The sequence below is a fragment of the Bubalus kerabau genome, chromosome 6, assembly GCF_029407905.1.
Source record: "Bubalus kerabau isolate K-KA32 ecotype Philippines breed swamp buffalo chromosome 6, PCC_UOA_SB_1v2, whole genome shotgun sequence".
NCBI lineage: Eukaryota > Metazoa > Chordata > Mammalia > Artiodactyla > Bovidae > Bubalus > Bubalus kerabau.
Window position 1 is genome coordinate 86926748 of NC_073629.1, and position 25945 is coordinate 86952692.

At 41.7% G+C, this 25945-nt stretch overlaps 1 protein-coding gene across 11 annotated transcripts in view; it reads right to left on the reverse strand.

The window, feature by feature from the left end:
• The window catches only part of FGGY (FGGY carbohydrate kinase domain containing), a 514571-nt gene that overhangs the window by 228232 nt on the left and 260394 nt on the right, over nucleotides 1–25945 (reverse strand). For all 11 annotated transcript variants that reach the window (XM_055585688.1, XM_055585682.1, XM_055585690.1 and 8 more), the window contains one exon: nucleotides 24524–24652. In XM_055585688.1, coding sequence (XP_055441663.1) covers nucleotides 24524–24652 — 129 coding nt within the window. The remainder of the gene's footprint in view (nucleotides 1–24523; nucleotides 24653–25945) is intronic.

The window sequence follows — 25945 nt, forward strand, 5'->3', positions numbered from 1 at the left end:
GGTATAAGGCAAGGGGCAACATCCAATTTTTCCCATCAGTTCAGTTCAGTTCAGTCGCTCAGTCGTGTCCGACTCTTTGTGACCCCATGAATCGCAGCATGCCAGGCCTCCCTGTCCATCACCAACTCCCGGAGTTCACCCAGACTCACGTCCATCGAGTCAGTGATGCCATCCAGCCATCTCATCCTCTGTTGTCCCCTTCTCCTCCTGCCCCCAATCCCTCCCAGCATCAGAGTCTTTTCCAATGAGTCAACTCTTCGCATGAGGTGGCCAAAGTACTGGAGTTTCAGCTTTAGCATCATTCCTTCCAAAGAAATCCCAGGGCTGATCTTCAGAATGGACTGGTTGGATCTCCTTGCAGTCCAAGGGACTCTCAAGAGTCTTCTCCAACACCACAGTTCAAAAGCATCAATTCTTCGGCACTCAGCCTTCTTCACAGTCCAACTCTCACATCCATACATGACCACAGGAAAAACCATAGCCTTGACTAGACAAACCTTTGTTGGCAAAGTAATATGATAGCTTTTGAATATGCTATCTAGGTTGGTCATAACTTTCCTTCTGAGAAATAAGCGTCTTTTAATTTCATGGCTGCAGTCACCATCTGCAATGATTTTGGAGCCCAGAAAAATAAAGTCTGACACTGTTTCCACTGTTTCCCCATCTATTTCCCATGAAGTGATGGGACCGGATGCCATGATTTTCGTTTTCTGAATGTTGAGCTTTAAGCCAACTTTTTCACTCTCCACTTTCACTTTCATCAAGAAGCTTTTTAATTCCTCTTCACTTTCTGCCATAAGGGTGGTGCCATCTGCATATCTGAGGTTATTGATATTTCTCCCAGCAATCTTATTCCAGCTTGTGCTTCTTCCAATCCAGCATTTCTCATGATGTACTCTGCATATAAGTTAAATAAGCAGGGTGACAATATACAGCCTTGACGTACTCCTTTTCCTATTTGGAACCAGTCTGTTGTTCCATGTCCAGTTCTAACTGTTGCTTCCTGACCTGCATACAGATTTCTCAAGAGGCAGGTCACACCTCACAGATCTGCAGTACTACCCTGGTAATAAATTAATTGTTTATATATGAGTAAGTCTGTTTCTAGACTCCTTAATCTGTTTTCCTCTGGTTTGTCTGAAAGGGAAAGTGAAGTCGCTCAGTCGTGTCCAACTCTTAGCGATCCCATGGACTGTAGTCTACCAGGCTTCTCTGTCCGTGGGATTTTCCAGGCAAGAGTACTGGAGTGGGTTGCCATTTCCTTTTCCAGGGGATCTTCCTGACCCAGGGATCAAACCCAGGTCTCCAGCATTTCAGGCAGATGCTTTACCCTCTGAGCCAGCAGGGAAGCCCTGGTTTGTCTACCCGTGCCATAATACCAGCCTTTATTATTTTATAACAATTTTTATATATATCTGGTAGTATTAAATTCTCCCAACTTTGTTCTTCTCCAAAGTTATCTTGTTTATTATTGGCTCTTTCCATAAAGTTTCAGAATTTGACCATCAATTTCTACCCCCTCACACACAAATCTGCTAGAATTTTGAACTGGACTCATTGAGTCCATATAAGAAACTGGAAAGAACAAAAAAAGGAGAAAATAATATTGAGTCTTCCAATCAGTAAACATCATATATCCCTCCATTCATTTGTGTCTTCTTCAGTTTCTTTCAATAATATTTCATAGATTTGTACATAGATGTCCTTAACATCTGCCATTAAATTTACTTCTAGGTATTGGATTTTTTATATTACTGTAAATTATGCTACTTAAAATTTTAGTATTTTAAATAAACATTTCTCCTTTATGAAAATAAAATTTATTTCTGTCCTGACTTTTTGAATAGCAATATTGCTAAATTATTTATAGATTTTAATACTTTATCTATAAAATATTAAAATTTCTATATGTGTGTTATGTCAATTATGATATTAATTGTATTTCTTTCTCATAATCTTTATATTTTTCTTGACTTACTGCTGTGGCTAGGACATACACTAAAATGTGGAATAAAAGTGGTGAGAATGGGAAAGTTTTACTTCACCATTAAGTTTGATGTTTGAATTAAGTGTTTTGTTCTGTGTGTATCTTTAATCAGAATAAAGAAAGTTCCTTTCTGTTCTATGTTTGCCAAGATTTTTTTTAAAGTCATGAATCTGTCTTACATTTTATTTATGAAAGGTCTTTCTTTAAGCAGCTATTAAAATAATCCTATCATTTTCTTCTTTTTTAAATATGGAACTGCATTAATAGTTTTTTTTTTTTAATGTTAAAATGATTCACTTGAGTTCTTTTACCAGTTTTGGAAAACTTTTGGAAATTATCTTTTCAAATATAGCTTCTGCTTTATAATATATCTCCTCTCATTCTAGGCTTCTGATTATATCTCTGCCAGACTCCTTTACCATGCCCATATCTCATACTCTTGTGTATTTTCCATCCTTTTGTATACTATGTGGCAGTATGATATCTTCCTGACCTACTGACCAGTTCATTAATTCTTTCTTAGGCTATATTGAATCTGCTGTTAATTTCAGTTCTTAATTTCAGTTATTGCATTTTCAGCTCTAGAATTTCCATTTGGTTCTTTCTAAACTTCCCAGTCCTCTGAATTCTCCATCTTTTCCTATAATTTATTGAATATAATACTTCCAACATCTCAATCATCTGTGGGTTTGGTTTTTCTCTTGATTTATGAAAATTCTTATATTTTGCATACCTAAGATTTTTTGGTGGAGAAACTGTAAATGAAAAATTTTATGTATAAGTTGAACCTCTTAAGTTGTCTTCCTCCAGAAAAAATACAGTTTTGCTTCTTGCAGTTAGCTGAAGAGGGAGAGATTTAACTGCATTTAATTAGGTGCTGACTTGATTCAAAGCCAGGCTTCAGTAAAGTTTGTCTTTTCCAGTTTACTCTTATGGTCCCAACTAAAAGTCTAGAGTGTTTACCAGTAATCCTTCATCCTTAATGATCCCTGAACTCAAATTGTTGTCCTTCCGTCCTGGGGAGGTTACCAAATTGGTGCTTAGCTTGCTAGAATCTCAGCTGCAGATTTCAAATCAGCAAATGTCTTGTGTAAAGGGTAGAAATATCAAGCCAAATTCTCTGGGCTTCTCTTTTGATCATGGCCCCTCAAGTCAAGTGGATACTGCCATTAAATAAAATAAGTTTTAATGAAAGCCCAGCTTAAAATTGAATAAATTATTCTTACTACTTTAAAGTTAACAAGTTATTTATTATATTTTGCCAATTATGAGAGAAACTTCATTTGAAATTCAAAAGATACTTTTATACATTTAGTAATAGGAGAAATATAAAGAGCATCCAAAATTTTCAGTAACTTTTGCATAATCAATGAATTTAGAAAAGAAGGAGAAGGAGAAGAAGAAAAGTGGAAGAGGAGAAAGAAGGTGGAGGAGGTGTCCAGAGAGGGGGAGGAGGAGGAAAAACTGTCAAATTCCCTGTATTCTGTTCAAATTCCCTGTATTTCTTTCAAGGTCCCCTGGTACAATGCTATTATAGGCTACTCCTTCTCCTTTGCACTTTCCTCTTTCCAAACTTTTGGGAAATATACAAACATCTGCTTGGAATAAGTATTTTGTTTAAAACCACCTTCAGTGCCTTGACAATGCCTGTGAAGAGGAGGGGAGCACAGATTTTCAACATGATGCTCAAGTACTGCCATTTTCTCCCCACCTATTTGATCCTTATAACCCGTCTTCCAGGAATCTCTTACAGATATTACAGACTTTGGCCAAATCGAAACTCTTACCATTTCTCAAGCCCATTCTAGTGGCTTCATGAATGCTATTCTCTCCATCCAGACTACTTTATATTTCATTGTTTGCAATGGAGAAGATACTTATTACTCTGGGTTCAGTTCAAAGGCTACCCCTCACACTTCCCTAAAGGACTATGGCAGCTGACATTCTAGAGTTCTCATCACTAGTTGTGTGATCTTGTGTAAGCTGCTGGAGTTGATATGACGATCATACAAGTAGACTGCTGCTGCTGCTGCTAAGTTGCTTCAGTCGTGTCCGACTCTGTGCGACCCCATGGCAGCCCACCAGGCTCCGCTGTCCCTGGGATTCTCCAGGCAAGAACACTACCTAGCACATTACTGCCATGCTGAAGTTATTCAAAGAATTTTAGTATCTTGTCTTTCCATTGCCTTACTGTTTCTCCTGAGAGAGACTTCTCCCTTTTCCAAATTCCTATAGAACTTAGTCCTCAGGCTAAGAACTTCTTTACATTGCTGGTTTTGCCACACTATTAATAGCACAGTGCTTGGAATGTTTATAGGCAAAAACATTAACTGAAGTATATACTTACTGGGTTAAGCGCTGGGCTCTGAAGTTATGGAGATGAATATGATCAGATTCATTGCCCACAAGAAGCTCATAGTCTAAGTAGGGGAGACAATAATATAATCATCTACTTAAATGTCTAAATGTTATTCTCTATGTGTTACATTTAGAGATATGCACATGGGGAAAGAATTATTATCCCACATGCATTAGGCTGGGCAATAAGATTACACCACAGTAAACCAGACAATGTGTGAATAAGACACATATTATTCAAGAATATTTAATGTGTTTCACAGAATCAAATTGTGTGGGTTTTTCTTTACAAGTTTCAGGGGTGAGAGGCCTGAATATAAAAGGTGTGTGGAGTCTTCACTCATGTTACTGATACTGGTGGCAGAGTCGCCCGCCCTCCCCACCTCAGTTTCACAGTGGTGAGTCACAAGGCTGGTACGCTTTTAACTCACTAGGCTAAATTCAGCCCAGGAACCTGTAATAACACAGCTCAACAGCCTAACACAATCTCTTTAAACAGAATATAAGAACCTCAGCTTTCCCTAGACCTGAACATTTGATTCAAAGGTTCACCACATTTTCCCTTTTTTCAACATTAAAAAAAAAAAAAAATTGTTTACGGCTAACTCAGTTAACACAGGCTTGGGTGAAGCTACCTAATGGTAAGAACAGGAGACCCAGAGTCAGATAGACCTTCAAGGTTCTCCTCTCATCCCACCCACATGCCTGAACCGAAGTAAGTCTCATTTTGACCTTTACCTGGGGGTGGGGAGAATGTACATAGCCAGAGTTGTAAGTCTTGTCAAGGTCAACACTTATGCAGTGCCCAACTTATGGTAAGTGCACCAGATTGGAAGAGCTCTTTATTGCTCTACTTTTCAAATAGACAATTTTAAAAGCAGTCCTTCAATTCGCCTGGACTCAGTTTTGTTCTTTCTGGATTATAAACATCAGATAACTTTGACTGGAACCAACTTGAGTTCTGACCATCCCTTGCACATCTTTTAAAGTGCTAGTGGTGAAGTCCATTAGTATCATGTGGGCACTGGAAACAAGGCAGATGTTTAGGCCACAGTCAAACCTACTATTCAGTATTTATGGTAGTGGTGGTTGTGGAAACCCAGTACTCTGCATTTTAATTAATTCCTTGACTGACTCTGCATATTCAAACCACTACAATAAGTAAATAAGATCAGGAATCAGATGTACAAACAAACGAAAACTTATGACATTCTATGTTCAAAGTAAAATATTTGTTTTTTTTTTATTATCTGGATTATGATTCCAATTTACTACAGAGAATTGGAAATAATGTAAATGACTTATTTTCTCATATTGCTCCTCTGTGCATTTTCCATTTTTAGTCTCCAGTAAATAACAATTTCTGAACAAAATGGGAATGGAGGGCAGCTATGTGGGAACATTTGTATTACCACCAAAAAAATGAAGATGGAATATTGAGAAGTATGGGCATAGAAATCCTTAAGGATTCTGGAAGAACATTCAGCATCTCAGACTACAGTGAGCACGGGCAGACTTTATACATTCTCTGTTTGGATTTGAAGAAAGAGATGACAGGACCAGAGATAAAACTTCTCATATAAAGACAGTGGCCAAGATCAGGGTGGGTACGAGACAGTGAAAGGTATCACTGCCACCCTCAGACCTGATGGATGAGAAACAATGATGCTGAGATATGGAAGTCAGAGATGGGGAAATGCATTTCGCCTTCCAGCTACACTTTTGCAGGTTGGGAAGTGATGCTGCAAAGGAAAAGTACAAAGCCCTGGCAGAAAAAAGCAGGTTATTTCTGAATTCCCAGGGCCTGGGAGAACAAATATCTGCTTCATTCCCTTGAAGTAAAATTTTGCTTTAAGGTTAAATTGATATATTATTTATTTTTTTTTTTTTACTGCTCTATTTCTTTTGGACTATCATCCATTGGTATTATAAACCGTAGACGTACTCTCAAGGCAAATGCTTCCTGTAGAACACTTGACATAGTTGTAACATGACAATCAGTACTGAGGGAAGCTACTTGAATAGATATGGTTGATCCAGCTTAATTTTAGCATCCAGTCTCCTAGACTTGGAATTCAAGGCTTTTTACATTTGAGCTTCTGACCTGGAAGAGCTAACACTTAAGGGCTCACCATGTGTTAGGAGAAGGTGTCTACACAATTCCAGAGGATCATCTCCATTTATAGAAAAGAACTCGGAGGCGTAGAGCAGCTACGTAACTTGTTAAAAACCAATGGCAAAGCTGAGAGCTCAGAACCCATACTATGGTACATGGCTTCTGCTTTCTGGGCCATCTCTCACTGTTCCCCTCAGAGATGGACTGCAGGCTTGCCATACTGAAAGGATCCTTGATGGAGGCAGGCCTTATCACACTTAGACATTTTTCACATTCTGTCCTGGCCTCTTGAAATGCTTATCCCATTTCCACCTCCTAAGTGATGCTTCTCTCACTTGTCCTGGCAGAGGTGGTTGATCTATTCCCTGCACTCTTGTGACAGTTCCCTTTCCTCTGGGAAAAGCAGGATGCAGCTTCCAGTGAGATTTTCCTGATGACAGGTCTGCCTTGTCTACCAGCTGCTAAGCTCCTCTAAAGAAAGGACTGGGTCATCTTCACCCTGGTAGCCCTAGTTTCCTGTATGGCATCTGAGGGCCAAGTATGGGCCTAACACATATTTGCTGACTGAATTAATTGCTACTTGCTTCTTAAACCACAAAATGTTCCCTCACTCTGCTAAGGTATGTTTCCTCAAATGTCACCACTTTGGATTAAACTTTCCAGAACTCTCTGTACTGGCAGCAACTGCTGGCACTCTGTATTGCTTTACACAGATCTGATCTTCGTAACACTTAGCAGTACCTGATAAAGACACATGAATGCATATATACATATACACACAAACCCACACATACACTATACTCAAGTGTATGTGTGTGGGTATACTGGCACACACATATGTACACACAAACATACATACAAACATTCAGCCAAACGTACATATTTAAGAGCATGCAGATATAGGTACATTTGTACATGCATTTGGACAAACACAGCATGTATACATATATGCAGATGGAAGTGTATAACAAATGAAAACATATGGACTCACGTAAGCACATGCATGAACATGTCCATCCACGTGCATGTGTGTGCATGTGCATGCATGCATTCAGTGCATATAAAATACATACACATATGTGAGGTTATGAACACTTCCAGCAAGAAACAACACCCTCAGCAAATAGAAGCTCTACAGAGTAGGAACTTGTTTCTTTTCAATACCATATCTAACACTCCTATAATAACACATGGCACATAAAAGGAAGATATCACATATTTATTAAATAAAGGAAAGGAAATTTGAATTTCTCTTGCCCACTTCTATCATTCATAATGTAAATCTGTTGAGATCCCACTGCTCACACATAAATACACAGACACTGTTCTAAGTGCTTTACAAATACTAGCTCATTTATTCTTCAAACAACTCTATGAGGTAGGTGTGATTTTTATTCCCATTTTACAGGAGGAAAAACTCAAGGATGGAGTGTCAAGCAACTTCCCAAAGTCACATAGACAGCAAGTAGAATCAGGATTTGAATCCTTTCAATTCAGTCGTTCATCGTGTCTGACTCTTTGCAAACCCATGGACTGCAACACGGCAGGCCTCCCTGTCCATCACCAACTCCTGGAGTTTACTCAAGTTCATGTCCATTGAGTCGGTGATTCCATCCAACCAATTCATCCTCTGTCATCCCTTTCTCCTCCCATTTTCAATCTTTCCTATCATCAGGGTCTTTTCAAATGAGCCAGTTCTTTGCATAAGGTGGCCATAGTATTGGAATTTCAGCTTCAACATCAGTCCTTTCAATGAATATTCAGGACTGATTTCCTTCAAGATGGACTGGTTGGATCTTCTTGCAGTCCAAGGGACTCTCAAGAGTCTTCTCCAACACCACAGTTCAAAAGCATCAATTCTTTGGCACTCAGCTTTCTTTACAGTCTAACTCTCACATCCATACATGACCACTGGAAAAACCATAGCTGTGACTAGACAGACCTTTGTTGGCAAAGTAATGTCTCTGTTTTTTAATATGCTGTCTAGGTTGGTCAAAACTTTTCTTCAAGGGAGTATCTTTTAATTTCATGGCTGCAGTCACCATCTGCAGTGATTTTGGAGCCCCCCAAAATAAAGTTTGTCATTGTTTCCACTGTTTCCCCATCTATGTGCCATGAAGTGATGGGACCAGATGCCATGATCTTAGTTTTCTGAATGTTGAGCTTTAAGCCAACTTTTTCACTCTCCTCTTCACTTTCAAGAGGCTCTTTAATTCTCTTTCACTTTCCGCCATAAGGGTGGTGTCATCTGCATATCTGAGGTTATTGATATTTCTTCCAGCAATCATGATTTCAGCTTGGTGCTTCATCCAGCCCAGTGTTTCTCATGATGTACTGCCGGGAGCCGGCATATTGCATATTGAGTGCATATTGCATATTGAGTGCAGCACTTTCCACAGCATCATCTTTCAGGATCTGGAATAGCTCAACTAGAATTCTATCACTGCTGGGAGCCAGCGTGAGGCACTTTGCCCGTGGCAAAGGTCATGAGGAAGGAGGCTCGGCATACGCAAAGGCGGGATCGAGCCTCAGGAGTCTCCCTGGAAATTCTCGAGCATCTACCCCCAAAACCAGAGTCTGCCTACTTTCTGCTTTTTGCTTTCACCTACACCTCTGACTTTACGGGGAGCTGTCCCCCACTACCTCTCTCTGAAAAGAGAGTTAGCTTACAGCTCCAGTTAATAATTCCTGTGTGTGACAGTGTTTAACCTACAAACTCCTTTGGAAATCCTCTAGCCTGCCTGAATAGGTTTTTCCGGCCACATGTGATTGTTCAGAGCCTCCCAACTGTGAGAGGCAGGAGATGTTCTAACTGTCTAAACACAGATTCCTTTGAGTAGTTAAAAGATTGATTAGAAATTGTATTGGTGAAGGGTTTTTCACTTGTTGGGCCAATGTTTGCTGCTAAGTCTCCATACTCCTTACCTACTGTGTCCTTGGCAGTGTATTGATTGATATAATGGGTGTATAGAAATGTTAGTAGTAACCTCAATGTTTGTAACGTTGGACCCTTGAGTTAATTCTTTTCTTGATTGAGCCCACCTCACCTTTGCCCTATAGGAATGCAGCTTTGTCCAGTGCTTTTTTGGAGGCTGGTGCCTGACTTTGGAATAATCACCTTTAGAGAAAAATAAGTTTCTTAAAATGTTAACAGGCCTCCGGGCCAGAAGATGATGTCAATCACCTGAACTTTTGCATATGATAAGTTTGAAAGCCTGGCTTCGATTAGAACCAGGAACTGCTGTCCTTGCATGACTCCACCCCTTCCCCCATTATCCTCTATGCACAACTTAAGGTATAAAAACTACTTTGGAAAATAAAGTGCGGGCCTTGTTCACTGAAACTTGGTCTCCCCATGTCGCTCTCTCTCTCAAATTCTGGCTGAGTCTCCATCTGGAGCACGGAACCCGCCATGCTTGCTAATTATGCCTGGGCTTCTAAGATCCGACCGGGGAGGCCTCAGTGTCTCCTCTCCTTCAGAAGAACGGAAGGATGACTGCGGCCTACGTAAGTGGTGCAAACTTCTTATCTTGAAGTTTTATTGGTCTCCCGTGTAAACCAAGCTACTCAGCCTCTTTTCTCCACTGAATTTTCCTACTGAGCTATCCTCATTCTATCATTCTTTATATCCTTAATTAACGTTTAATTAAGCAGATGTTTCCTGATCCTCGCCTATGCCGTCTCTCCTTCGAATACCCTGGATCAGCTGGGGCTGGATCCCGGCAATGTACTCTGCATATAAATTAAATAAGCAGGGTGACAATATATAGCCTTAACGTACTCCTTTCCTGATTTGGAACCAATTGGTTCCAAATTGACTCTGTTGTTCCATGTCCAGTTCTAACTGTTGCTTCCTGACCTGCATACAGATTTCTCAGGAGGCAGGGAAGGTTGTCTGGTATTCCCATATCTTGAAGAATTTTCCACAGTTTACTGTGGTCCATACAGTCAAAGGTTTTGGCATAGTCAATAAAGCAGAAACAGATGTGTTTCTGGAACTCTCTTGGTTTTTTGATAATCCAACGGATGTTGGCAATTTGATCTCTGGTTCCTCTGACTTTTCTAAAACCAGCTTAAACATCTGGAAGTTCACGGTTCATGTATTGCTGAAGCCTGGCCTGGAGAATTTTGAGCATTACTTTACTAGCATGTGAGATGAGTACAATTGTGCGGTAGTTTGAGCATTCTTTGGCAAGGCCTTTCTTTGGGATTGGAATGAAAACTGACCTTTTCCAGTCCTGTGGCCACTGCTGAGTTTTCCAAATTTGCTGGCATATTGAGTGCAGCACTTTCACAGCATCATCTTTTAGGATTTGAAAGAGCTCAACTGGAATTCCATCACCTCCACTAGCTTTGTTGGTAGTGATGCTTCCTAAGGCCCACTTGACTTCGTATTCCAGGATGTCTGGCTCTAGGTGAGTGATCACACCATTGTGATTATCTGGGTTGTGAAGATCTGTTTTGTACAGTTCTTCTGTGTCTTCTTGCCACCTCTTCTTAATATCTTGTGCTTCTGTTAGGTCCATACCATTTCTGATTCATTTGAATCAGTTATGTGTTCTTACTTGCTGCCTTGTGTTACCTCAAGAGTTTTCATTTTCATTGTCCTCAGAAATCAAATTCTTACATCAGAATCATAGCACAGAACATGATAAAATTAGAGTTATCAAGGTAGGTGGGGGAGATGCTACTAAAAGATTTTACTAGAGACTAATGCAATTTTTTGATATTGCAAAAAATTTTATTCCTTAGTTTCTCTAGACATCTATAGTGGTTGCAGGGTGCCAGGAGGTGATCCTCAAGATTCCCAGTGTAGGAAAAATTTTTTTCTCTCCTCTTCGCCTTTTATTATGACTCATATGAATGCTTAGTTAAGAGAAAATTGAAAACAAGGAAATTCAGCAGGCCCGTGGAGAGATGATAAGGAAGCAGCCAGCAGTTCAGATGTGAGGCTGCCGCCACTGAGCAGTAACTGGAGATGTTCATTTTCCCACCAACAGCTGCGGATGTGCGAGCCCCAAAGTAAACATTAGCACTTGGGGATATTATATGGATGTGAAGCATCATGTGTTGAGTTTCTGTGCCATGAAAAACAGTGGACCCGTAGGGTAAGCCTACTCACACAGTCAGTGACGCAAGTGCAATCTTAGAACTCAGGCCCCCAAACAAACACTTTTCCAGCAGCCTTCTACCTTTTGAACTTGGAGTGGGAAGTCCTCCTAACAGGTGGTGGAGGTGTCAGAACCTAGGACCGGGTTATTCTGTGTCTTTGTTTTTGTTCCCAAGTTCCGCAACCGCAAACAACAGCTCATGTTTTCAGTCACATATTAATACAGGAGAGAATAAGTAGAGCCTCCTGGTTAAAAATTCCCTCTGGATACCAGATAAGTTTCTGAAGCTGATGAGTTGGTCACAGATTTACTTGAAATCAGGGCCTCTGGGCCCAGGAACTCACACTGAATCAAGACATTCTCTTCTATTTAGGAGGAAGCACTTGCTCCATTGTTTGATGAAAAATCTTCACCAAAGTAGACAAAAAGTCAAGGGGAGAGAGAAATCCGTATCATAGTCTTGAATACAATCCTTTACCCTGTATCCCTAAGCAAATTCCTTTACCTGCTGGAGTCTGTTTGTTCAACCATTCATGGAGGTAAAAATACCATGATGGTGGTTAGAACAGCAAGTCACTACACAAGTAAGTTTAGTGTCAATATCCATTTCAGTATTAATCAAAAAAATAATCAATGAAATCTTATCAACTTTAGTATTACTGATCTCTCCAGTATTCAGTCAAAATAGCCAGCCTGGTCAATAAGCCTGGTCTTAATTCCCCACAACTGAGAGAACCCCAGAAATCTGTGCTGGCTTAATTATATTTTATTAAGTCCCTTCTCCACTCTGTGCCTCAACTCTCTCATCCATAAAATGGATTTAGAAACACACCTACCTGGAAGAATGTTAAATATTATAGAAGCTCTATCTTCTGCTTTACATATAGACATATGTTTGTGTAACTGCAGGCTAATGTAAGTAAAGTCATAGATATAATCTAGACAGACATAAATATTCTTGCAGGGCAAGCAAGAGAAAGCTTATAGACTCTGGAGTTAGAAAGACTTGGACCTAGGGTCCAACTTTATCATTTATCGAAATGCCATGCTGAACAAGTTTTTAAACCTTGATATCCTTGTATGTCAAATACAGAAAACAATGGTATGTCTCAGCATAGCTGTGAGTCGATGACACTGACTATTTAAGTGCCCAGCACAAAGTTGGGCACAGAATGAAACAAAAAATAACTGCTTTGAACTTCCCAGAAGGACCTTGAATGCCAGGTGCTTTTATTAGTACCAGCTTTTAAGGGAGACTGTGATAACAAAATGGAAGAGACTTGCTCATGTGTAGCTTAGAACAACTAGTTTACCTATTTGATGGCCACCTAGGATCCTAATTATAGTCTTTAAATGGGACATGATGTGTAGAATGAAGTAACAACGTATATGCACATGCAGGGATTTACTGGAACATACGCATGTACATGCAGTGCATACAGTTGCGTATATATATACTCATTTAAGCACCTGTGTGAGTATACCTGCTTCTCACCTCCTATTTTCTACAACTGATAAGTGTCCCAGATACCCAAAACCATTTCCTCTTCCTAATTTGGAGATAGTGTGGTAGAATGGGGGCAGGGCCCCTGACCAATGAATTAGGAGGCTCAGTTTCTAACTCCAACTCTGATGGTAATGTGAGGGGCAGCCCTGATGACTCACTGTGTTTCTGGGCTTTGGTTTTGAAGAATCTGATATAGAAAGTCTTTGAGCAAACTTTTAATTCTGAAGCCTATGATCACTCATTATCCAAGGAGCAGCATGTGTATCAAATAAAGAAACTAAAGAAACAACCTTTTCAGGGTAGGCTCATGGCTGTATATCCTGGGTTGTGCAGTGGAGAAGGGTAGGGCACAGGAGCTAGCTGCAGCCCCATGGGCCCACATTCCTCCCAGATTTCTGGCCACAGAAAAGACTGGTCTCTCAGCTATGGCCCATCCCTTACAATTCAGAGAAGCACAGTGTTCCAGGAAAGCCCTGGGGCCTGGGGGCAGGAAACCCAAAGCTGTCTTGCCCACCCCCTTTTCCCCTCTCTGCCCCTCAACAAGTCTCGCGCAGCTGCTCTGGTATCAGGCAGCAGTGGTTCTCATTAAACCAAACCTCATCCTAAAACAATAGTCTTAAAAATCACACAAACAAACTCCTCCTCCCTCTTCTGATTCACATCCAGTAACTCCCAGAGTCACCCTCACTCTATCTGTTTGGGTACTGACACTGCTTTTCTCCTTCTAGATTAGCCAGCAAGACTTTATCTGCTCTTCTAATCCCCTCCATTCCTCACAGAAAGTCGGCCTCTTTGGATCCACCTTTGCTTTCTTGCCGGATACACTCCTTCCTGCCTCCAGCTCTTGATCCGAGCCTAGGCCTGGCTCCTTCTTAGCACCATTCTTCTTTGGTCGGATCTGTCCACCTGAAAGCTGCACATCCCTCTGCTTCTCACCTGTGTACTCGGTGCCAACCTGTCCTGCAGGCCTTCTCCCCTGGGCACCAGGTGACACCTTCCATCCCATAATCTGTTTTCTGGACCCACCTCATACACTCAGACTCAGGATCCTTGGTGGGCAGGCCATAAGTATCTACATTTTTAAAAATGCTCCCATACCTGGATTTACCAATTCTTGTTTTGGATCTTTCAAAATCCTCTCACTTTTACTATCTTAATTAACTCACTGATACCCAGAGGACTGGCTCTGTGGGTTCTATGCTGAATGATGGGTAGAAATAACATGATATGGTGTGAAAAGTGGAAAAGGTGAAAGTGCGGCAGAGATACAAGGAGGGAGTGATTCTTGGTTTCTAAGAATGAGGTTAAGTTTGGAGACATCTCCACTGTGGAAGTGACATTTAGCCTGATTTCTCATGTATGAGTAGGACTGTGGAAGTGGGGAGGAGGGGAGCACCCCAAACAGAGCAAACAGCCCAAGCAAAGGCCAGAGGGCAAGTGTACCTGATGTATTGAAAGGAGGACAAGTGGTCTAGCGTTAGACTTTGGGTAAGACAGAAGGGGCAGGACTCATCTTATACTCCCTATTCAGAAGTCTTCAGTTTCTTATCTCACAACTAGTTTCACTGAAGAGTTAATTTCAGAAAGAACATTTTGATGAAGTACTAACATATCATTAAGACAGTTAATTGGGGTTGCTTCCTGGTTTCTACAGAAAAACAAACAAACAAAAAACCACTTGAATTGATGAAGGGAAATAATATTATTGGGAGGGTTTCAATTAAGAGTAGGACTCCTCATCCCCAGCACTACTGACATTTGAGGCTGGATAACTTTCCGTTCAGAGAAGGCAATGGCATCCCACTCCAGTACTCTTGCCTGGAAAATCCCATGGATGGAGAAGCTGGGTAGGCTGCAGTCCATGGGGTTGCTGACGGTCAGACACGACTGAGCGACTTCCCTTTCACTTTTCACTTTCATGCATTGGAGAAGGAAAATGGCAACCCACTCCAGTGTTCTTGCCTGGAGAATCCCAGGGATGGGGAGCCTGGTGGGCTGCCGTCCATGGGGTTGCACAGAGTCGGCCACGACTGAAGTGACTTAGCAGCAACTTTCCATTGTGGGGCTGTCCTGAGTGCTATAGGGCATTTAGCAGCATTCTTGGCCTCTACCATGCCATACCAGTTTCTCTTTTCCAAATGACAGTCAAAAATATGTCTCCAGATATGGCCAAATGTCCCATGGGAGTGGGGCTGAGGAGTTAAAATCACCCCTGGTTGAGAACCACTGAGATAAAGAAAAAGATCATGAGCTTTGAAGTCAGTCTCAGGTCCACATCTTGCCATGATACTAGCTATGGGATGGTGGAAATGTTACTCTTTCTGCCTGCAGCTTCCTCATGTATAGAATGGGAAACAACTTCTGCCTTGTAGGATCATCATGAGAAGCAACAGATAAAGCATGTGAAGTGTTAGCCACCGTACTTGGCACATGGAAGGCAAGTAAGAAACAGTTACAGTAAAAGTGGTACCAATAAGAGTAGTGGTTCTTGTTTTTCTAGTGATATTGTTGTCGTTTTTAGGAATAAAGCCTCATTGAAGTTGGAAAGTTTAAACAACTAAATAAATTCCATTTTATCAAGAAGCAATTGTGTCCTAAGTCACTTCAGAGACCTAAGGACTATAGCCTGCTTGGCTCCTCTGTCCATGGGATTCTTCAGGCAATACTGGAGTGGGTTGGCATTTCTTTCTCCAGGGGATGTTCCTGACCCAGGGATTGAACATGCATCTCTTATTATGTCTCCTGCATTGACAGGCAGGTTCTTTACCACTAGCTCAACCTGGGCAGCCCGAGAAGAAATTGTAGGGCAGGGAATATTGCAACTACATTACAGACATCACTTGCTCTAAGAATCCTTTCACAATTCTTCAAGTCTCAATTTTGGGCCCATTCCATATCTTCCCAAAGCCTTATATACTTGGAATGTATAAATGTGTTGTGTATTTAATGTTTATTTTCACTACTAGTAGATACAAGTACCCAGAAGTTTAATTCTCTCTCATATTTACCTTAAACCCCCATCAACTAGTAGAGTGAGTCATCAATAAATATTTATCAACATAATTCCTTTTTTTGATACTTGCTACTTTTTCATGTGCTATTTTTTAACTTTTTGTTTTATATTGGAGTATGCTGTTGCTGCTAAGTCGCTTTAGTCATGTCCAACTCTGTGCGACCCCATAGACGGCAGCCCACCAGGCTCCCCCGTCCCTGGGATTCTCCAGGCAAGAACACTGGAGTGGGTTCCCATTTCCTTCTCCAATGCATGAAAGTGAAAAGTGAAAGTGAAGTCGCTCAGTCGTGTCCGACTCTTCGCGACCCCCTGGACTGCAGCCTACCAGGCTCCTCCGTCCATGGGATTTCCCAGGCAAGAGTACTGGAGTGGGGTGCCATTGCCTTCTCCGATATTGGAGTATAGTTGAGGGCAAACGCAAGCCTAGGCTGGATCATACTGTAACAAATATGCATTCCATAAGGCACAGTGATTAGAGATGTGGAATCAAATAGTGTGGGTTTAAATCATGAATTTACCACTTGTTAACCATGTGACTTTAGGTATGTGAGGTAGTCTTTGTGAGCTTCATTGTTTTATTTAATAAAGGAAACAAAATAATAGTGTGTATAAAGCTGCTCTGAGAATCAGTATGGCTTCTAGAGTACTGACAATGGTGAGATGTAACGTTAGAGAGTTTTATTGCTCACTGGAATAAACCATGTTTTTTCTCTAAGAGGGCACTGAACTAGAATTTCTTTTTGCAAGATGGGCTAAACCAATTCCTCTGCAAAAAGACAGGAAGGAAGGAAGTGGAGAGCAGAGGGGAAGGGGTGGGAGGAGAGGGAGAAATGAAAAATTCGCATTTTGGTTTGATTCTGCAACTCAAGTGATTTAAGCCAATTCAACATCTGGCCTAGATGAGCAATTCAAACCAAATCAACATCTGGCAAAGAAACCAGTGTCTGGAATCAGAGTGATGCCAAACCAAGGCACTACGTTTGCTCCCGGCCAACACCTGCTGATGTGAGGGAGCACAAAGGACATGAGTTTCCAGACATCCCAGACTGGATCAGGGAGTGCTCAACACAACCCTTTTGCCTCGTGCAGACTTGAGCCAGGTACGCCTACTGTGCAGGGACAGTTTCCTCTGTAATGGGAGGTTACTCTATTTCTCAGCTGAGTATCCATCCCTCATGGAGGGGATGCCATTCACTCACTCATTCATCACTAAATATGCACGGTGTTAACCATCCTCTACTTGCAAAGCACTGTGCTGGTTGCTGGAATATAAGAATGAAACGGCACGGGGCTTACTCTCAAAGAGTCCACAAACTCGGAAATGAGGCAAATGAGACGTCACACACAAACCTGGGTGATGTGTACAGTAATGGAGGCAAGTCTCACACATCATGGGGCAGAGAGAAAAGACCCCTTAAGTCAGCTTAGGGGAGTCAGAGGAGATGGCCTGATCTCAAGATGTGAAGGACAATCAGAAGTTGGACTGGTAGAGAAGAAAAACTGGAGGGGAGAGGGCCAGAGACAGGAATCAAGTTGTTATTGCCTTTCAGGACAGCTGGGCTGCCAGAGCCAAGCACAGACCTGGAACCAAGTTAATACTATTTTTGTAAGCTAGAAAAATATCAGCAGTAGGAGCCTTGGCCAGAACCACCCCCACAAAGAGCAAACAAAATTACTCCTATCTTCTGGCTGTCTGCTGGAGTACTTACTAACCAGCACCTTAAGTACGAAATGTCCCTTTATCTTTGATTTTTATTCCCATCAAGTCCTTCCTCCTCTTTTTCCAGAACTGGAAAAAGCAGGAGTTGAGTGGCACTTGCTTCTTTGATCTTAATCCTCCTGTTCCCAGGCTTCCCCGGAGACTGAGAGTCCAGGAGGCTTTCTCCAAAGCAGAATGTTGACTCCTTCTGCCAGTCAGAATGTGGGATCTGCAGCAGGTCACACCAGGTCAGCACTTGAAGGAACTGTAATTGTTCGGGGCTTGTGTGAGGCCTGGATAACATCCAATTCCAAAGCCAGATCCTTAACCTGACTCTTGGCAATCTCTCAGCATGGAGTTCATCTAATCAGATCTTGAGGTTGTTTCTGACCTCAACCTAAACAGAATCTTAAAGTAGGAAACCCTGCATTCCATGAAAGAGTTTTGGGGAAGGAAATATAGGGTAGAGATTCAAGGAATCAGATGATGTCCAGAAGCTTGGGTGGGGTTCTTCTCCAACTGCCTATGTACAGGGAAGATAATTCTCCTGGATAATAACTAAGAGCACTTCCCTTAATAAGGCTCCTACTTTGTGTCAGGCACTGTGATTTCAGAGTGAGAAAAATCAAAGGAAGATAGCTCATTACTGCATGCCTGCTATGTGCCAGATGCTAAGCCAGATGCTCTACTTGTGTACATCCTAACATATCTATGAGGAGAGTATTGCTATCTCCTACTGCCTGAGGGGAAATTCAGAAGTATGAAGAGGTATGATATTTGACCCAAGGTACACAGGTAGACACAAGCTGGAATCAAGATTGCCTGGAGAAATATCAATAACCTCAGATATGCAGATGACACCACCTTTGTGGCAGAAAGTGAAGAGGAACTAAAAAGCCTCTTGATGAAGGGAAAATGGAGAGTGAAAAAGTTGGCTTAAAGCTCAACATTCAGAAAACGAATATCATGGCATCCGGTCCCACCACTTCATGGGAAATCGATGGGGAAACAGTGGAAAGTGTCAGACTTTATTTTTTTGGGCTCCAAAATCACTGCAGATGGTGACTGCAGCCATGAAATTAAAAGACGTTTACTCCTTGGAAGGAAAGTTATGTCCAACCTAGACAGCATATTCAAAAGCAGAGACATTACTTTGCCAACAAAGGTTTGTCTAGTCAAGGCTATGGTTTTTCCAGTGGTCATGAATGGATGTGAGAGTTGGACTGTGAAGAAGGCTGAGCGCTGAAGAATTGATGCTTTTGAAGTGTGGTGTTGGAGAAGACTCTTGAGAGTCCCTTGGACTGCAAGGAGATCCAACCAGTCCATTCTGAAGGAGATCAGCCCTGGGATTTCTTTGGAAGGAATGATGCTAAAGCTGAAACTCCAGTACTTTGGCCACCTCATGTGAAGAGTTGACTCATTAGAAAAGACTCTGATGCTGGGAGGGATTGGGGGCAGGAGGAGAAGGGGACGACAGAGGATGAGATGGCTGGATGGCATCACTGACTCGATGGACGTGAGTTTGAGTGAACTCCGGGAGTTGGTGATGAACAGGGAGGCCTGGCGTGCTGTGATTCATGGGGTTGCAAAGAGTTGGACACGACTGAGCGACTGAACTGAACTGAACTGGCACAGGTAGAGAGAATATAAACATTTAAATCCAGATCTTCAAACTCCATGTTCAGAGCCCTGATTACAGTATCACAATACATCTCAGGGGATGGCTGTCTCACATCAATACTGTTAAGTCACAAACATGCAGGCCAGGGAAGAACAACTAAAAGGTTTGGTACATTGGCTGCTTGGTTCACTGCTGTAATCTCCAGTGCCTGGACCGGCTGTTGTTCAGTCACTCAGTTGTGTCCAACTCTTTGCGACCCCATGGACTGCAGCCCAACAGGCTCCTCTATCCGTGGAATTCTTTAGGCAAGAATACAGGAGTGCGTCACCATTTCCGTCTCCAGTAAGCACCAGGTTTGCAAGCTTTCAATATATATCCTTAGTAACTGCATGCTTGCATGGGTGAATGACTTTTTAAGATGTTTGAGTCTCTCTTCTCCTCCCATCCTGAAAGGAGCATAGGCAGGCGGGGAAACGAGGGAATATTTGCTCCCAGGCCTCCTTTCTTTCCGAGACATTCCAACTCTAAACTGGCTATGAGGTGAAGAGGAGAGATGGAGGTAGAATAAGGATAAAACTTGGTCAAAACTGCTAAATAGATCACCTTCCTGGGCCCTCCTTAGCCACTTCTGGACCCTAAGTTTAACCCTTTAAGAATCCAAGGTCCTGTCCTCTCTTTCTGCTTAAAAAACTTACTTTTGGAAAAGAAAGGGGGAAACATTAATGTAAGTGCATTTGTGTTTTAAAAGCAACAAAAACATCTGGGCAGAAGTTTCTAAACAAATAGCTGAGAAAAGAACAGAAGCTAAAACCAAAGTTTAGACATATTTGAATGCAGAGTTTCAAAGAACAGTAAGCAGAGACAAGAATGCCTTCCTCAGTGATCAATACAAATAGAAATAGAATGGGAAAGACTAGAGATCTCTTCAAGAAAATTAGAGATACCAAGGGAACATTTCATGCAAAGATGGGCACAATAAAGGACAGAAATGGTATGAACCTAAGAGAAGCAGAAGATATTAAGAAGAAGTGGCAAGAATACACAGAAGAACTGTACAAAAAAAGATCTTCATGATCCTGAGAACCACGATGGTGTGATCACTCACCTACAGCCAGACATCCTGGAATGTGAAGTTAAGGGGGCCTTAGGAAGCATCGTTATGAACAAAGCTAGTGGAGGTGGAATTCCAGTTGAGCTCTTTCAAATCCTAAAAGATGATGCTGTGAAAGTGCTGCACTCAATATGACAGCAGATTTGGAAAACTCAGCAGTGGCCACAGGACTGGAAAATGTCAGTTTTCATTCCAATCCCAAAGAAAGGCAATGCCAAAGAATGCTCAAACTACCGTACAATTGCACTCATCTCACATGCTAGTAAAGTAATGCTCAAAATTCTCCAGGCCAGGCTTCAACAGTACACGAACCACGAACTTCCAGATGTTCAAGCTGGTTTTAGAAAAGTCAGAGGAACCAGAGATCAAATTGCCAACATCCATTGGATCATTGAAAAAGCAAGAGAGTTCCAGAAAAACATATACTTCTGCTTTATTGACTATGCCAAAGCCTTTGACTGTGTGGATCACAACAAACTGTGGAAAATTCTTCAAGATATGGGAATACCAGACCACCTGACCTGCCTCTTGAGAAATCTGTATGCAGGTCAGGAAGCAACAGTCAGAACTGGACATGGAACAACAGACTGGTTTCAAATTGGGAAAGGAGTACATCAAGGCTGTATACTGTCAACCTGCTTGTTTAACTTATATGCAGAGTACATCATGTGAAATGCTGGGCTGGATGAAGCACAAGCTGGAAACAAGATTGCCAGGAGAAATATCAACAACCTCAGATATGTAGATGACACCACCCTTACGGCAGAAAGTGAAGAACTAAAGAGCCTCTTGATGAAAGAGAAAGAGGAGAGTGAAAAAGTTGGCTTAAAGCTCAACATTCAGAAAACTAAGATCATGGCATCTGGTCCCATCACTTAATGGCAAATAGATGGGGAAACAATGGAAATAGTGACAGATTTTAATTTTTTGGGCTCCAAAATCACTGTAGATGGTGACTGAAGCCATGAAATTAAAAGATGCTTGCTTCCTGGACGAAAAGCTATGACTACCCTAGACAGCACATTAAAAAGCAGAGACATTACTTTGCCAACAAAGATCTGTCTAGTCACAGCTACGATTTTTCCAGTAGTATGGATGTGAGATGTGAGAGTCGGACTATAAAGAAAGCTGAGCACTGAAGAATTGATGCTTTTGAACTGTGGTGTTGGAGAAGACTCTTCAGAGTCCCTTGGACTGCAAGGAGTTCCAACTAGTCAATCTTAAAGGAAATCCGTTCTGACTGAATATTCATTGGAAGGACCACATTGAAGCTGAAACTCCAATACTTTGGCCACCTGATGCAAAGATCTGACTCATTTGAAAAGACCCTGATGCTGGGAAAATTGAAGGCAGGAGGGCAAGGGGATAACAGAGGATGAGAGGGTTGGATGGCATCACCAACTTGATGGACATGAATTTGAGTAAGCTCTGGGAGTTGGTGATGGACAGGGAGGCCTGGTATTCTGCAGTCCATGGGGTTGCAAAGACTCAGACATGACTGAGCAACCAAAATGAAAGCTTCTAAGGGTAAAATTTCTGCCACTGACCATCTCTGGTTTAGGAAAATGTGTGGGTGCTCATTTCACGGCCCAGAATCCTCTCCATGCAGGTCAACTTAGACTCTTTGAGTGTCTTCAAGTACCAGGTACCACACAGGACACAGCCTCCTCTCCTAAAGGGTACAGTGAGCCCTGGGCAGAAGTGAGAAGGCAGGTTTGGGTTTGTTCCTTAGGGAGGTCTGGAAAACTGACAAGGGAACCAGAGTTCTGAATGTTCCCAAGTATAGCCCTTTTTATTTCAGCACATGGTGGTCCAAGTCAAGTCCTTGTCTCCTGGGGTGCAGGTGGATGACTGAGACTGTTGCCCCAGGATACCTGAAAAAGCTTGATGGAGGAGGCTTCCCTTGCCTCAAACAGGACATGAGAGATAGGGATTACCACGATATAGGAACACTCTATGTCTGTCTAGACCACAAGTTCTCTTTGTGCCTGTTCTTAGAAACCAAAATCATGACATTCCAATCAAAAGTGCACACTGCCCACATTAAAAAGGGAAGGAAACACCCTTGCCTATAATCAATATTGTCCAATGCACATGCTTTATTGGCTTGTTACTATTTCTCAGGCACTGTGTTTAATGCTGAACACATAAAGATAAATAAAACAGGCATGTTTGTAGATACCTCTTCTGCTCTGAAACTCCAGAGGCCATGTGGAAGACTGCTGCTGCTGCTGCTGCTAAGTCGCTTCAGTCGTGTCCAACTCTGTGCGACCCCATAGATGGCAGCCCACCAGGCTCTCCTGCCCGTGGGATTCTCCAGGCAAGAACACTGGAGTGGGTTGCCATTTCCTTCTCCAATGCATGAAAGTGAAAAGTTAAAGTGAAGTTGCTCAGTGGTGTCCGACTCTTCACAACCCCATGGACTGCAGCGCACCAGGCTTCTCTGTCTATGGGATTTTCCAGGCAAGAGTACTGGAGTGGGGTGCCATTGCCTTCTCCTAGACATTGCTTAATAATCTGCTGTGTAAGGAAACATTAACTTTCACTCTACAGCTTAGGACCATTTTATCTTATTCTTGACTTAATGGGACTATATTCATTTAATAAATTTATCAAGCGCCTGTGAGAACCAGAAACAGGGCTGAGCATGGGTTATACAGGATGAGTAATACAATGCCCATGCCTTCAAGGAGTTTACAGTCTAGTGGGAAAGACAAGCAGATAAAACACCAATTACAACACAATCACTTCTTCCCTAGGGGTAGGTAAAAGCGATGAAAGAAAGACAGCTTAGACAATTTAGATATAAATGGAAGAGTCGTCCATGGAAGGCTACACAGAGGATAAAGCATCTAAGATGGTCTTCAACTTAGAGTAGAAGTTAGCTAGTGGCAAAGTGGAGGATGAATCATCCCCAGGCAGAGAAACATATGTGCAAAGACATGGAAATAAAAATGCAATGACAGAGGTCTGTGAGTGCAGTTTGATGTAAGCATTTGATAGATAACTTTTGACTATAATATGAAGTATGCACTAAAATATTTTTCAAAGTTTTTTGATGGTAATCCATAGTAAGAAATTCACTTTCATTATGGAGCAGTATACACATGCAGATACATACAATTGCAGTGGAAATGTATGTTCTACAAAAAAGTGCTCTTCTGGTCAGTCCATTCTGATCTGAAAATCTAATGGTCATGATCTCCTAAATTGATCTCAAGAAGTTTGAACCATAATTGAAAAAGAAACACTTAGAAACAAAGGCTAGGGGAAAAAAAAAAAGTTTGTCTATAGTTGAAGTAAGAAATATTGAGAATATGAAAAATCCAACCCCCCCCCCCAAAAAAACAAAACTGCAATGAGAATGAAGAAGAGGATAGAGTCGTCACACTTTACGGTAAACTTTGCCTCACAGTCTGCCTTCCATTGGGGGATGAAAACTTGTGTTTGTTTTTTTTTAATTCATTGTTTCCTAGCACCATGCCTGGGACACACCCAGTGTTCAATGGTTCTTTGATGAATGAATAAATGAATACAAGCATGCCAGGTTGTAGATTTACGTAAAAGATTAAATCAGCAATATACCCAAGTAACTGGACATGGGATATAAGCCAAATATATGATGAAAATAAAATTAGACTTGCAAGGGCTTTGGAGTATGTGTATAAAAAAGTAGTACAAGTAAGTACACCATTGCCATACATGCTAGTTGGAAGTTAAGATATCTTTATCAAGTTCTCAGTAAACCAAAGAGCCATCCAGGTATTTATTTATATCATTTTTCTATTAGTTTGTATGGGTAAACTGATAAAATTATAAATGAATTCTACAGTTGATGAAAAGTTCTATAATTCTATACATATGCTTAAGTGTAAAAAGGCTTTCTTCTCTAACTAGAATCACTAGCTCTCAATCTTTGCTTTAAAAATAGAAAAGCAGTGTGTTCGATCCTAGAGAGTGACTGAACACAGTGCTAGGGTGACACGGGGAGAGAGATTACCTAGTCCTCCTGCATGAGCATCAATCAGTGAGGCTGCCACTGCAATTCCAGGAGGAAGGCCAAGGTCCTTTGCTGCCTCTGGTGTGAGCCCACTTCCAAGAGAAGCTCCAGGAGGCAGTACTTGGTTTCCTGGGTAGACAGGGGAAAAAATAAACACCTGTCAGCTTGAAAAACACAAAAGCAAATAGAGAGTTTTCTTAAGAGAACCTCTTGGACCCCTCCCCTCTCCTCTGCCTTTTCTCAACTTCATGAAGATAGAAACCATGCAGCTACGAAGAGTCCTTGTGCTCATTTGGTGACTTAGGTGTATGAGCTTGGTTCCCAAAGGTCACGCTCTAGAGTGCTTTACAAAGCCAAGAGCTCTAAGGCATCTTTCAAATCAGAGAAAGATTCCATTCATGGGAAATTTCAAAAGATACAAATACAGTGGCCTCTTGGAGACAAGGTTGAAATGGTCAAACTGTTTCAAACGTGCTTCGTAATATAGCAGCCCTACCAGCATATGTTATACACACACACACACACACACAATCACATGTCCATACACACTCCCTGATTAATGTATATTCCCAAGAAGTTAAGAAAATTTACTTATATAGTTGCTTCCTGTCAGAAGATAAGGAAGGAAATTATTTTGTTCCAATAAAGAATTTCTTAGAAGTTCATCTCGGTTGGGAATGAGAGTCCAGCTTAAACCTTGCAGACTTCACAAGGCTGCTACTTGCACAATCACAGAATACAGTTTGAATGGTGTTCTTTGGAGTTGTGCAATGCATTGACCCTGATATTTCAAGTGACCTTGAATTCCTGCAGTCAGCCAGGCTTTCAGTTAAGAATTTATTGATTGTCTTGCTTTGTGTGGGCGCCACAGCACTGTAAAAGGCAGTCCTTGCCTCCAACCTAGTTAGGGAGAAGAGATCAGGACACAGACAACCATGCAAGTCAGAAGAGAATGAAGTGATCCATCTGCTCCCAGGTGTTTAGCAGAGGCTGAGTGCCCCCTGCCTCCCACAACCCCTGTTCAGCCAAAGAATTTATAGTAACTATTTCTGTAAAATAAGGAGGGTATGGAGCTGGACCTCTATATATGCTAAGATCTTTCTGAGCTTCAAGGCTCTAAGATTCTGAGTGGGTGCCATTTGCTCAGTGCTAAAATTCCCACCACTTGTTAATTGTTTCATGGTGTTCCAAGGACGAACAGAGGCACTTCAGGACTTCTGGGGACAGAGGTGAGAGTGGAAATTAGAGGGAGGCAGAGGGTGAATGGCTCACCAATCTCCTGTAACCAAAAACAAAGCACCTCTACAATACCATTTTGTATCCATTTTTCAAATTTTCTCCAATTTGGAAAAAGTTTAGCTAAGAAAAGAAAGCAGGAGAAGACTGAACCCACTGCACGGCCTCTACAGCTTCACTGCCCAG